The sequence below is a fragment of the Eurosta solidaginis genome, chromosome 2, assembly GCF_040869045.1.
Source record: "Eurosta solidaginis isolate ZX-2024a chromosome 2, ASM4086904v1, whole genome shotgun sequence".
NCBI classification, from domain to species: Eukaryota; Metazoa; Arthropoda; class Insecta; order Diptera; family Tephritidae; genus Eurosta; species Eurosta solidaginis.
This window is the reverse complement of record NC_090320.1, coordinates 294,316,882-294,331,717: the sequence shown is the minus strand read 5'-3', so window position 1 is coordinate 294,331,717 and position 14,836 is coordinate 294,316,882. Positions and strand designations below refer to the sequence as shown.

The following is a 14,836-nucleotide window of genomic DNA, read 5'->3' as shown; positions in this document are numbered from 1 at the left end:
ATTTCTTGAATATTGTTTAAATTGCTTGTACATTTCGGGCCAATAGTACTGATCTTTGATTTGTTTTAAGTTTTCTCTATAATTGCGGTGTGCGCGATTATGAGTTTGTTCTATAATAGCCGCTTGGTCCTCCCAATTAGTAATATCATTAGGGAAAGATCTAGAATGCATAAATTTTGTCGATGTGTAAGTTTCTCTTAAGACATGTTTAATTCCATAAAGCAACTCTGGTGTGCAGTAAATTGCGGTAACCAATTTTGGATTCAAATATTCTGTCAAAACCGAAGGAATATTTTCAGGTTGATCATATTCGATCAAAAAGCGTTTGTTATTAAATTGAAAGATGGCTTCCAAGGCTGTAATTCTAGCACCCTTATCAATAAGGATTTGCTGTTTGAAATGATTTAATGGTTTTTTTGTTGCAGCAATTTGATATTCATCACTACTTTCTGCAGAATGTTGTATATTAGTTAAAGAGTCGCTTGAGTTACTTTCATCATTTTCCGACTCTGTTACATTATTTAAAATTTGCCGGGATAAAGCGTCTGTAACCACATTTATTGCACCTGGTTTATAAATAATTTTTGGGGAAAACTCCTCAATAAATGCCCTCCATCTTTTCATTTTGATATTTGGATTTCTTTCAGAAATTGTAAATGATAATGGTTGATGGTCGGTGTGAATCTCCAAATCTCTCACCGAATAAAGGTAATTTCGTAAATTCTTCAATGCCCACACAATGTCAAATAATTCCTTTTCATTTGTCGCATAGTTTTTTTCAGTCGTGGTTAATGTTTTTGAAATAAAAGTCACTGGTCTCCCCTATTGAGATAACACAGTTCCTACGGCTACATTTGATGCATCCGTTGTTACAACAAATTTTTTTGTAAAATCTGGTTTTATCAATTCTATCTGCTGACACAACAATCACTTTAGTTTTTCACAAGCAGCTATTGCCTCTTGGTCTAGATTGACAATAGTTTTTTTTTATTTATATTGGGAGATTTTACCATTTTCCCCTTGTAAATATTTTGTAATTGGTTTTGCTATTTTAGCATAACCTTCTATAAATTTCCTATAATATCCCGTTAAACCTAAAAATCCTCTAACCTGACGTAGAGTTCTTGGTATTGGATAATTTTTTATTGCTTCTCTTTTCTTTGGATCGGTTTTAATGACCTTATGAGATACAATGTATCCCAGAAACTCAACTTCTTGCTCGATAAACCTAGACTTTTCTAGAGATATTTTCATATGGGCCGTTTTCAGTACTCCTATTACCAATTCTAAATGTTTCAAGTGATCCTCCAAATTACGTGAATATACTATAACGTCATCAATGTAGACATGACATAACTTCCCCATATATTCATGCAAAATATTATTCATAGTCCGTTGGAATATGCTGGGAGCGTTGCGAAGGCCAAAGGGCATCCGCACGTACTCATACTTCCCGTTATTAACGGAGAACGCCGTTTTTTCAATATCCTCTTTTCTCATTAATATTTGATGAAATCCAGATTCGAGATCTATCGTTGAAAAATATTTTGATTCCCCCAAATTTGAAAGTATGATCTCTGGATTCGGCATCGGATATCTATCCGGAATAGTTTTTTCGCTTATTTTTTTAAAATCAATCACTAAGCGTAACTTAGGACTTCCATCCTTATTAATTCCCTTTTTTGGAACTACACAACATGGAGAGTTATATGGACTCTTACTTTCCCTTATAATCCTCTTCTGCAATAGACTTTGGACTTCTTCATTAACAAAACCATTAACAGACATTGGATATGGATATTGCTTGGACCAAAGGGTCTTTCCACATCCATGCGAATTTCTGCTCTGACATCTGTGTTGAGTGGTAAATCCAAATCCAAAACAGTTGAATTTCGTGGTAAAATCTTATTATTGTATAACCATTAATGGTTTTTATCCTCTTATAAGTATCCAATTCTTTTGGATTCCTATAAATTCCCTTCATAATGTAACAGGATCTTGCACCTGTATCTACTAAAATTTCAAAATCTTTTTTTATAGCTTGGTCATACAGATATATATATGGCAAGCTTACTTTTGGCCGAAAAAATGGCCTTCATTAATATTATTTACTCGTTGTACTTTTTCCTGTGGTTGCGCACTGACTTGCGCACCTCCAACTCTTTTATTAAAATTGTTGTTTTGCGAATTGTTTCTAACTCCCTGTGGCATATATCTATTACTAGGCCTATTCTCAATTTGCAGGGATGGATCTACATCCATTGGCTCTGGACGGGTTTTTTATCGTCGCCGAATATTGGACTATTTTTCTGCGGGTACCTCAAATTATTCTGAACCCCTGATTTCTCCGATTATTATAAGGTAGTTTGTGGGGAGATGAATTAAAAGTTTTCTGCGGGTGGCTTGGCGAATATTGCAAAGCAAATTGTGACCTCATTTGATTGGCATTTAACTCTTGAGCATTGGCAAGGGCATTTGGCAAATCCTTCGGTGCCAAGGTAAACAATATTTGATCTAATGGGTGATAAAGCCCAGTTATAAAGGTCCGCAGAGCGGTGGCTCTGTTTTTAGAGTTTAGCTCTTTAGTTATGGGTGAGCTTGTCCCATGAGTCATTATGGTCTTATTTATGAGAAGCGTCAACTTCTCGTTAACCTTATTATAGAAACCTATCAGGGATTTCGATCCCTGTCTCAGGACACTCATCTCCTGTTCGATTATATGACTTGGCCTTTTGTCAGCAAAGGCAAAGTCCAGACGACTTAAAATTGCGTCGAAATTCAAAACTGTTCCGTGATTGGTCAGTATATCATTGGCCTCACGGGTAATTTTATTCCTTAAAATTGTTAACGCCGCGAAATATTTCCTACTTCCCCTTGTGTACAAGGACATGGATTTATTGGCTGCTTCGCGCTAACTTACATAATTATTTATCTTGTCTAAAGGTTCGTCACAATTTATATTTGAATCTATTTGTTCGGGTACAAACTCGGTCACAGCATTACTGGTGTTGATGGCCTGTATCTGTCACCCCATTTGCTCTACATCCGTTCGTAATGATGCCGTACTGGCGGCAATCAATCTAGATATTACATCCATATTAGTGGCACTATTATTACTACTTAACGACATTTTTGTCAAATCTTCTATTAAAGAATCCAGATCTATATACCCTTTTCAAATCTTCTTTCACAATCTTTCAGCACTTCATATAAATTTTATTTTTTAATTTTGCTTTATCTCTTCTTGTTTTGCTTTCACTTTTATAATCTTCTAATTTATATGTACATACATATAATTATTTATACATACTATATATTAACATATACCTTAACTATTTTATTCATTAGCTTACGCTTCTTCGTCTTCGGATTCTCGTCCTTCTATTGGATCCTTGTTCGCTTTGTGGATGAATGCTGCTGTTCATATGTTGGTGGTCCTTTCACTTTCTGGAGTTACGTACTTCGGGTTTTTAGGGTTCTTGTAAGCTGACAAATATTTTTGTTTGCTTTAATTTTAGAGTGTTTTTTTTTCCTCTTCTCTCCTATTTTGAGACATTTGTTTTATTTTAATTTTTACAGTGTTTTTTTTTCACTCCGGAGGACACGCAACCTTTTTACAGGCTATCACTGCGTGTCTCCTGGCAGGATCACCAATTAAAGTTTAATTTGGGTAAATTGAGTTTTTAAAAAACTCTTGCACTTTATTTCAATGCCGCTCAAAAACCTGACTAAGCTTTACATTTTACTCTTATTTATAACTTACAAATAGTTTACAATAGGCATATTGAATAGGATGTTTATCTTAATACGATACCTTAGTAATTTTACTCCTGGCATTGCATCAGCTGGCTAACGCAATGTCAGTATGTGAGAATGGAATGTTACAACGGATTTCGTAAATAAATCAAATAGCAACGTTTAAAGATTTTTGTGTATATTTGCCACCTGATTTGAGTGGAGTCATGTTCCTTAACTTACATCTGTAGTTGTAGCTGAGAAATTTATAGCTAACTAAGTAAAGTTCTGGAAGCGCCTAGAAGATGCCACGAGGAAATCACAGAGTATAAAAGCATCAGCGGTAGAGGCGCTATGGGCAGTTTCGATTAAGATGCTATCTAGCGAGCAATAGCAGTATTATTTTGAAAGTCAGTTTCATTTGAGCTATCAATCAGTTTGGTTATTAAGCAAGCTATTCGTTGCAAAGTATAAGTGTTATTGTGAAGTACTTTAATAAAGGCCATTTTTCCATTATTCAATATTGGAGTTATTTATTCAACAGTTTAGCGATACGAACGTTGGCAGAAGATTGCAAATAAGGGGAATTGCAGTAAATTCGTTACAATATTATATAAAAGCGTGCAACTACTCGCATGCGCTGATGACATTTATACCATCGGCCTAAACAGCCGCGACGCGCCGTTAGTTCTGCTTACTCCAAACTGGAAAAAGAAGCGATAAAGATGGTTTTGATGGTGAATGAAGACAAAACGAAGTACCTGCTTTCATCGAGCATAGAGTCAGCGCATATGCGCCTTGGCAACCACGCTGCTGTTGGCAGCCATAATTTCGAAATAGTAAAAGACTTCGTTTATTTGGGAACCAGCATCAACACTAGCAAAAACATCAGCTCTGAAATCCAGGGAAGAATCACTCTTGCCAATAAAGCTACTTTGGGCTAGGTAGGCAATTGAAAAGTAAGGTCTTCTCTCGGCAAACGATAAACATACTCTACAAGTCAGTTATCGTACCTATCCTGCTATATGGTGCAGAAGCATGGACAATGACAACATAAGACGAAGCGCCTCTGGGGATGTTTGAGAGGAAAGATCTTCCACAGATTTATGGACCTCTACGCGTTGGTGATGGCGAGTACTGAAGAAGATTTAACGATGAGCTGTACGAGCTCCACGCAGAAATCAACATAATCCAGCGAATTAAAACGCAGCAGCTGCGCTGGCTAGGCCATGTTATGCGAATGAAAGATAACGCTCCGGCCAAGAAAGTGTTTATATCGGAACCCGCCTATGGAAGCAGAGGTAGAAGGCGGCCCCCATTCCGCTGAAAGGACTAGGTGGAAAACGAGTTAAAATCCTTTGGTGTGACCAATTGGCGCCGGTTGACAAAGAGAAGGAGCGACTGGCGCGTCTTGTTGGACGGCCATAACCGTTTAAACGCTTAAGCGCCAATTAAGTAAGTAAGTAAAGATAGCACAACGCCGAAACCGGTTTGTTTCCAAACCAAACTTGCGAGGAATGGCGGAAATGGTTCCAATTCAAGTTATTGATGTATATTGGAGCAATTTTCCAACATTCCTTGTCAAATTTGATTTTAGTACAAACCGGCTTCGGTAATGTGCCATCTTCAGTGTTAGTTTTTGAGAACGAAAAGTGAAACAAATATTTTACCTATACACTTGGAATTTGAAAAAAATGTCTTTTGACACAAAAGTCTTCACTTCACAGGGTGTAAACCTGTCGTAAAATCAACAACATAAAAGCAACATAACTTTCAACTAAAACCAAAAGCTTTGCCTGCAATTAAAAATACTTACTCTTCATTACTTATTTGGAAGTATTTTACTTCAGGGTTATCGCTATTTCCAAGAATGTAATCACTTTTTTGGCAGCGGTAAGGTTCAATCTTCTTCGGAGGATATACACTTTGCAAATACCAGGTACCTTTGAACTGTAAATAATTAAAACATAAGCTTTTAAAATGGTGTTATGATCTATGCATAGAACTATAAAATTGGCCTAGCTTTATAGAGCTGGCACTTAATTTATTTAAGTATATAGAACTTAATACTCACCCCTTTTAAGTTCACGCTTCTTTCATATGCTATATCTGGACACGAACCTCGTTTTGAAATTCCGGCCACCAAACATGATGATGTCAAAAAAATTAAAATTGAAAAAGGGACACTGAAAAACAAGGGAAATTAATTTAAAAAAAAGTGATATTGTTAAAAGAAACTTGGTGGGCTGAGTATATTTTTTTATTACAGTTTATTATATTTTGCTTTTGATTTTATAATTTTTGTTAATTTAGTTTGATACTTTTTATTTAATTTTATATATTTTTATATCCTTTTATTTTGAATTTTGAATGAACACACAGCACATACACATAACTAAATATACACAAGCATCAATTTTGACAATACCTGCTCATGTACGTACGAACTATAAATACAGGACAAACGACAACAACAGATCAGAACGAAAATCGACACTGATGATGGCACAACGCCGAAACCGGTTTTCCTCAAAACCAAATTTGACAAGGGGTGACGGAAAATCGTTCCAATATACATCATTTATCCATCCTGTCGGAAAATCAACAAAACAATATAAGTCAGTTATTGCTTGTCAGGCTTTTAACTTGAACGCGAACGAACTACTTAAAATTTACAAGCGACGCCTACTGAAAATATATAAAGCAAAGGCGAGCAATGCCTGGAATTTAATGTTATTCCAAAATTTGCTAAAATAACAATAAAGGCAAATACCAAATCTAGCAGAAAAACATTTAGAAAAGCGGAAAGCATTTTTTAAAATATGAGTTGGAAAGCTTATACTCGAAAAAGGATGAGAAAAATGCCGAGTTATTATCTATCCATTTAAGATTGGCAGAACAACTACCTAAGACTGAATTAATGGAATGTTTCGACCGCATTAAGACAGAGATCGATCAGGAACTACAACAAAAATACAGGTCGCTGAACCGAAAATTGGAGAAGCTGGCAGGACGACGAGAGGGTAACCAAAACCAAAAGACTCACCAGTTTCATGACAAGTTCGTTAACCTCACAACAGTGGTACAACTTCTCGAAAAGGGCCTGAGGCACAATATTATGGACCGGAATACAGTAAGAAAAACGGAGCAAGCGACTGTAGATGCGGAGATGGCAATATCATTGATACCACAGGAAGAACAGGAGCACGCAAGACACATGCGCAGGGAAATCATAAAAAAGGGAGTGAAAGCACAGGATGGACAAAAATCGAATACAGAGGAGAAAACAATAAAGAATCTACGGCATAAACTAAGGAAAAACAATATTGTCACAACGAAAGCGGACAAAGGAAACACCACTGTGCTAATCGAAAAAGAGCAATATATATCCAAAACCGAAAATCTCATAGAGGAAACGAAATGTCGTAGAATGAGAGAGGATCCCACAGATGAATACCAAAAACACATCAAAGTTGCTATAAAAAATGCAACAAATATAGTAGATTCTAACATGGCACATAGATTGGTCCAACTGAACCCTTCGGCTCCTCCACTGATTGCGCTACCAAAAATCCACAAGCCGGACACGCTAATGAGGCCCATCATTAATTTTAAATCGGCGCCATGTTACAAACTGTCCAAATATTTAAAAACGATATTGAAAGATACTCTGGAGCTAAGGAACAAATATGCAATAGCTAACACAACAGAACTAATAGAGAGACTTGAGACCGTAGAGCTAACATGGAACAGCAAATTGGTATCTTTCGACATAAAATATTTATACCCATCAATACCACTATCGGATACTTTGGACATAGTTAGCTCAACAATAGTTCATAATACAAAAAAGAAAGTGAAAAGTATGCAAATCACAAATACGCTAAGAACCACTCTACGTCAAAACTATTTCCAATTCAACAATAAAATATATAGACAAACAAACGGTCTTGAAATGGGAAGCCCCAAATCAGCAATTCTTATGGAAGTGTTCATGCAAGATCTGGAAGAAACGTCCATACAGGAGCTGAAGTCCAAATTAGGCGTGTCATTTTATGCTAGATACGTGGATGACATAATATGCGTTTTAACTACTAATAACGAAGAGCTTGTACTGGAGTACCTCAACAAGCAGCACGGAAATATAAACTATATATATGTCGGATCTGTCAATTAGTTTACAGTATTGGGACATACTTTGATGAAGTGACGCGCACTGTTTCATAAAACACTTGTTGTAAGTTTACATACTAAAAATTAGTTGGCGAGAAAAACAATAATGAAAATATTGGAGTAGTAAAAAAATGTGAGGCAGAGTAAAATTATTATTGGTTGAAGGTGCGTGCGCGTCAATTCCTCTTAGACTTTTGATAATGACTTCGCATCCTGCGTCATCAGAAGTGGGCAATGAGCCAGAAGAGTTAAATAGTGAAAATAGTGTATGGAAAAAATTATACGAACAACAAAATAAAGAGTTTGTTTCGCTGTTAAAAACATTTGGTTCGACGTTCAGTCCAAATAGTGATGTGCAGCTACCGGAATTTGATCCAGATGGATTTAGTGTAAGTGCACGAGCCTGGATAGCCACCGCAGATATGTGCATGGCAGAGAAGCCCTTAAAGGGTGCATCTTTAATGTTGGTTCTTAGTCGTGCTTTAAAAGGACAAGCTGCAAATTGGCTAACACACATTTCATACCACGATATGAATTGGAGTGAGTTCAGAGATATTTTCGTTTCAAGATTCGACTTTTCGGAGACAAATGCTGCTTTCCTTATAAATTTAAGCAATAAAAAACCAAAAGAAGATGAGTGCCTTGCATCTTATGCAGCAACAATAATGACGTCATTATCGACCAAATGGAAAAATTTGTCCACGGAAGAGATAGTCATTTCAACAGTGCTGGCACATGTGGCTCAGTTCGACCCTCGTATTCACCGATTGGCTTTCACATCAAACGTGGGAACAAGAAAGCTTTTACAGCAAGAACTAAATTCGATGTCGCTTATCAAGAGGAATATTTCAACAATGAGCAGTGGATGTGAACGAATTGATACCAAACGTCAGAAGCATTCCCCAGTTCCATTTGCTGTCAAATGTTTCATCTGTGGTAAAACAGGACACAAAGCGGTGATGTGCAAATATAAATTGGATAAAGCCACATAATTAACACCCAAGAAGGAATTACCAAATAGAAGTTCTTTTATTCCAAACAAGGCATCAGTCAAGTGTTATCGTTGTCAGGGTTTGGGGCATTACGCCCCCCGATGTCCAAATGCAACCGAAAATTTTAAAAACAAAACATCGAGCGGTATTGCTAATCGTAAAGTCGATATTTGTGCTGTTAAGTCGCCATTAGGTATTTTACGAGAGTCAGGTGAGCAATACACTTTTTATTACGAATCTGGAGCGGAGTGTTCACTTATGAAAGAATCTATAGGTTCAAAGTTTTGCGGTAAGCGTTTTAACAATGTTGTGAATATGTCAGGTATTGGTCACGCGAGTGTTACCAGTACATTGCAGATTTTAGCCACAATTGAAATAAATTCAATTGTGATGGAAATACTTTTTCACCTATTACCAGATGAACATTTGTCATACAATATCATGATAGGGCGTGAGATTTTAAACCGGGGCGTGTGCGTCAAAATGAGTTGTAAAGAATTAGTTTTTAGTAAAGTTGAAATTTCAGTAAATAATTGTAAGAAGCAAATACAAATCTTCAGTATTAAAGATCTTAATACTGATATTCCATTGCAATTTCAATCGAAATTGGTGAATATTTTGAACAGGTTCAAAGAAAGTTTTACGGAAGACACGCCTTGTACCTCTACTGCTGTTACTCCTACGCAAATACGCCTTAAAGATCCGAATAAGACCGTTTGTAGACGGCCTTATAGACTAAGTTTTGAAGAACAGGGCATTGTTCGCGCTAAAATTAATGAACTATTAAGGGTGGGAGTAATTCGGCCCAGCTGCTCTCCTTTTGCTAGCCCCATTTTACTGGTCAAAAAGAAAGATGGTTCAGATCGTATGTGCGTAGATTATCGCCAATTAAATTATAATACTATTCCTGATAGATTTCCTTTGCCTTTAATATCAGACCAAATTAATAGACTTCATGGAAGCTATTATTTTACTACTTTGGAAATGGTTAGCGGTTATCATCAAATACCGGTGCATTCAGATTCTGTATAAAAAACGGCTTTCATAACACCAGAAGGTCACTTTGAGTACCTGGCCATGCCGTTTGGATTACGAGACGCTCCAGCAGTCTTTCAACGGGCTGTTATTAAAGTTCTTGGGGAGCTAGTTCATTCTTATGTGATAGTTTACATGGATGACATTTTGGTATTAGGAACAGAAGATGTTGAGGAAAGTATAAAAAGGATTGGCATTGTTTTACAAATACTTACTGACGCTGGATTTTCGCTTAATGTTAAGAAGTGTACATTTTTGAAGCGAAAGGTAGAATACCTTGGGTATGAAGTGAGCGATGGTCAAATTAAACCCAATCCAAAAAAAATTGAAGCTTTGGTAAATCTTCCTCCACCAAAAGCGGTGACTCAACTACGTCAATTCATTGGTTTAGCTTCATATTTTCGCCAATTCGTTCCAAACTTTTCCCAAGTAATGTCGCCCTTATATGCCCTAACGAGTTTAAGTAAAGGAAATCTTATTTGGAGGACATCACATGAAAATATTAGACACAAAATTATAGCAGTGTTAACCGATTCTCCTGTTCTTACTATATTTGATCCAAATAGTCCTACTGAATTGCGCTTTAGGATATGGTGCAATCCTTATTTAGAGAAGTGACAAAAATCTTCGTATTGTGGCATATTTTAGTAAGAGCACCACACCTATTGAAGCAAAGTACCATTCTTATGAACTGGAGACTCTTGCAGTTGTAAATACAGACTGTAATTCCCTGAAATCGGCACGTAGCAAGCTCGACTTGACACCTAGGGTACACAGATGGTGGGCATTTCTGCAGTCATTTAATTTTGATATTATACATAGGAATGGGGATCATATGGCCCACGTTGATTTTTTTTCAAGAAACCCACAACGTACTTTAAACAATCACGTAGATAAAGTCGAAAGAAAAGAAGTTAACTTTGCGGATATTTCCGGAAACTGGCTAACTGCTGAACAGCATCGCGATGAGGAAATTCAGAAAATAGTTTCTGATTTAAAAAATGGAAAACTTAGCGATAATTTATCCAAAACTTATGAGCTGCGGTCAGGTGTGCTACATTGCACTATACAACGTAACGGCAGAACGAAGTGTTTGCCAATCCTTCCTCGTTATAAATTGCGTTCATGAATCTTTAATTCATCTCGGATGGGAAAGACTCTCGAAAAACTTTATGATATGTACTGGTTTGAGAACATGGCAAAGTATGTCAAAAAATTTATAGACAATTGTATTACATGTAAAGTTTCTAAATCTCATTCTGGTAAAGTTCAGGCAGATCTACATTCCATTCCAAAGATCTCGACTCCGTGGCACACAGTGCATATTGATGCAACCGGTAAGCTTAGCGGTAAGTGTGACCAAAAGGAATATGTTTTTGTGTTAATAGACGCATTCACAAAATTTGTAATTGTGCACCATACCTTACATATTAATTCAAAGAATAGTATTCAGGCAGTAAAATTCAGTTTATCACTTTTTGGTGCTCCTAAACGCATAATTGCTGATCAGGGTAGGTGTTTTTCTAGTTCTGAGTTTCGAGATTTTTGCAAATCTAATGGCATTGAATTGCATCTTATTGCTTCTGGCAGCTCGCGTGCGAATGGTCAGGTAGAACTAATAATGAGTACTCTTAAGAATACTTTTACTGCTGTAGAGACAAGCAAGGGTCGTTCGTGGCAAGATGCCCTTCCCGATGTACAGTTGGCTTTAAATTGTACGGTTAGCAAAGCGACTAAATAGGAAAGGTTGCAAGACCACTTGAACTGATTCGTTTTGATGAAACCGAATTGAACATTGACATCGACAATGTGAGACAAAACGCTTTAAAAAATATTGACAAAAATGCTAAATACAATAAAAGGTTTAATAAAAATAAAGCTCCGGTAAATAGGTTCTCGGTAGGAGATTTTGTTTTGCTGCAAAATGAAGAACGCAACCAGACAAAGCTTGATCCTAAATATAAAGGAGCTTTTAAAATTATTGAAGTTTTGGATGGAGATAGATACACTCTATCCACTCCAAAGTCTATCCGTACTTATAAGTATGCACATGATCGTTTGCGTAAAATGCCTGATGGTACTATATTTATAGTTGGAGAAGATGAAGAAACTGAAAGCAATGACATAGAAATGTAAGAACACAATTTGCGAAAATTGAACATACTCGAGTTATCTATTTAGTTTATTTTTAACGAAAAATTAAGTTTAACCACTGGTGTAAGTGGTGGATAATGAAATGTAACCACTGGTGTAAGTGGTGGAGAATGAAATTGTGACCACTGGTGTAAGTGGTAAGATTGGAGATATAACCACTGGTGTAAGTGGATGAAAATGATAACGTGGCTTAGCGGAGCGATATTTGTAATGAATTTAAATTTGTTTATTTATGTTGAAAGAAAAGTGTAGTTCTTATTATAAAATAAATAAAAGGAAAACTGAAGGTATGACTTTGAGTCAGTAATGGCCGAGTGGGAGACTCTTTGAAGTACATCACACGGGGACGTGTGACTTGTCAGTATCGCCGTGTCGGATCTGTCAATAAGTTTAAAGTATTGGGACATACTTTGATGAAGTGACGCGCACTGTTTCATAAAACACTTGTTGTAAGTTTACATACTAAAAATTAGTAGGCGAGAAAAACAATAATGAAAATATTGGAGTAGTAAAAAAATGTGAGGCAGAGTAAAATTATTATTGGTTGAAAGTGCGTGCGCGTCAATTCCTCTTAGACTTTTGATTTAACAAAGATATTAGCTTCATTTATGGAAAAATTGTATAACTCTCTAATAAAACTTTACAGTAGTGAAGCATCGAAATGGTATGAAAATATATTCAATGTCGTAGACCAGAAAGAACTGAAAAATAAAAGAATTGAAGTGGTTTCAAAAACGACTAAGCAGACAGAGAACTCCATTGTTAAAAATAGAAAATTTTTAAAAATAATAAAAGTAGTAAAAACAAGTAAGGAAGGCTAAGTTCGGGTGTAACCGAACATTACATACTCAGTTGAGAGCTGTGGAGACAAAATAAGGGAAAATCACCATGTAGTAAAAAGAACCTATGGTAACCCTGGAATATGTTTGTATGACATGTGCATCAAATGGAAGGTATTAAAGAGTATCCTAAGAGGGAGTGGGCCATAGTTCTATAGATGGACGCCATTTAGGGATATCGCGATAAAGGTGGACCAGGGGTGACTCTAGAATTTGTTTGTACGATATGGGTATCAAATTAAAGGTATTAATGAGTATTTTAAAAGGGAGTGGGACTTACTTGTATGGGTGGACGCCTTTTCGAGATATCGCCATAAAGGTGGACCAGGGCTGACTCTAGAATTTGTTTGTACGATATGGGTAATAAATAAAGGGTGTTAATGAATATTTTAAAAGGGAGTGGGCCTTACTTCTATAGGTGGACGCCTTTTCGAGATATCGTCATAAAGGTGGACCAGGGGTGACTCTAGGATGCGTTTGTACAATATGGGTATTAAATGAAAGGTGTTAGTGAGTATTTTAAAAGGGAGTGGGCCTTACTTCTATAGGTGGACGCCTTTTCGAGATATCGCCATAAAGGTGGACCAGGGGTGACTCTAGAATGCGTTTGTACAATATGGGTATCAAACGAAAGGTGTTAATGAGTGTTTTAGAAGGGAGTGGGCCTTACTTCTATGGGTGGACGCCTTTTCGAGATAGCACCATAAAGGTGGACCAGGGCTGACTTTAGAATTTGTTTGTACGATATGGGCATCAAATGAAAGGTGTTAATGAGTGTTTTAGAAGGGAGTGGGCCTTACTTCTATGGGTGGACGCCTTTTCGAGATAGCGCCATAAAGGTGGACCAGGGCTGACTTTAGAATTTGTTTGTACGATATGGGCATCAAACGAAAGGTGTTAATGAGTATTTTAAAAGGTAGTGGGCCTTAGTTCAATGGGTGGACGCCTTTTAGAGATATCGCCATAAAGGTGGACCAGGGCTGATTCTAGAATTTTTTTGTACGATATGGGTATCAAACGAAATGTGATAATGAGTATTTTAAAAGGGAGTGGGCCTTAGTTCTATAGGTGGACGCCTTTTCGAGATATCGCCATAAAGGTGGACCAGGGGTGACTCTATAATGTGTTTGTACGATATGGGTATCAAATTAAAGGTATTAATGATTTCGAGATATCGACCAAAATGTGGACCAGGGTGACCGAGAACATCATCTGTCGGGTACCGCTAATTTATTTATATATGTAATACCACGAACCGTATTCCTGCCATGATTCCAAGGGCTTTTGATTTCGCCCTGCAAAACTTTTTCATTTTCTTCTACTTATTATGGTAGGTGTCACACCTATTTTACAAAGTTTTTTTCTAAAGTTATATTTTGCGTCAATAAACCAATCCAATTACCATGTTTCATCCCTTTTTTCGTATTTGGTGTATTTTTATGGCATTTTTTTCATTTTTAGTAATTTTCGATATCGAAAAAGTGTGCGTGGTCATATTTGGATTTCGGTCATTTTTTACACCAATATAAAGTGAGTTCAGATAAGTACGTGAACTGAGTTTAGTAAAGATATATCGATTTTTGCTCAAGTTATCGTGTTAACGGCCGAGCGGAAGGACAGACGGTTGACTGTGTATAAAAACTGGGCGTGGATTCAACCGATTTAGCCCTTTTTCACAGAAAACAGTTATCGTCCTAGAATCTAAGCCTCTGCCAAATTTCACAAGGATTGGTAATGTTTTGTTCGACATATGGCATTAAAAGTATCCTAGACAAACTAAATGAAAAAGGTTGGAGCCACGCCCATTTTGAAAATTTCTTTTATTTTTGTATTTTGTTGCACCATATCATTACTGGAGTTGAATGTTGACATAATTTACTTATATACTGTAAAGATATTAACTTTTCT

General features: G+C 36.6%; 1 protein-coding gene across 1 annotated transcript in view; it reads right to left on the bottom strand.

Annotated features, from left to right (window-relative positions):
• LOC137241230 (apolipoprotein D-like) overlaps positions 1-14,836 on the bottom strand; it is a 112,579-nt gene that overhangs the window by 76,853 nt on the left and 20,890 nt on the right. Inside the window, exons 2-3 of the mRNA XM_067768597.1 lie at positions 5,810-5,921; positions 5,552-5,685 (exon numbers count right to left, since the gene is read on the bottom strand). Coding sequence (XP_067624698.1) covers positions 5,552-5,685; positions 5,810-5,921 — 246 coding nt within the window. The remainder of the gene's footprint in view (positions 1-5,551; positions 5,686-5,809; positions 5,922-14,836) is intronic.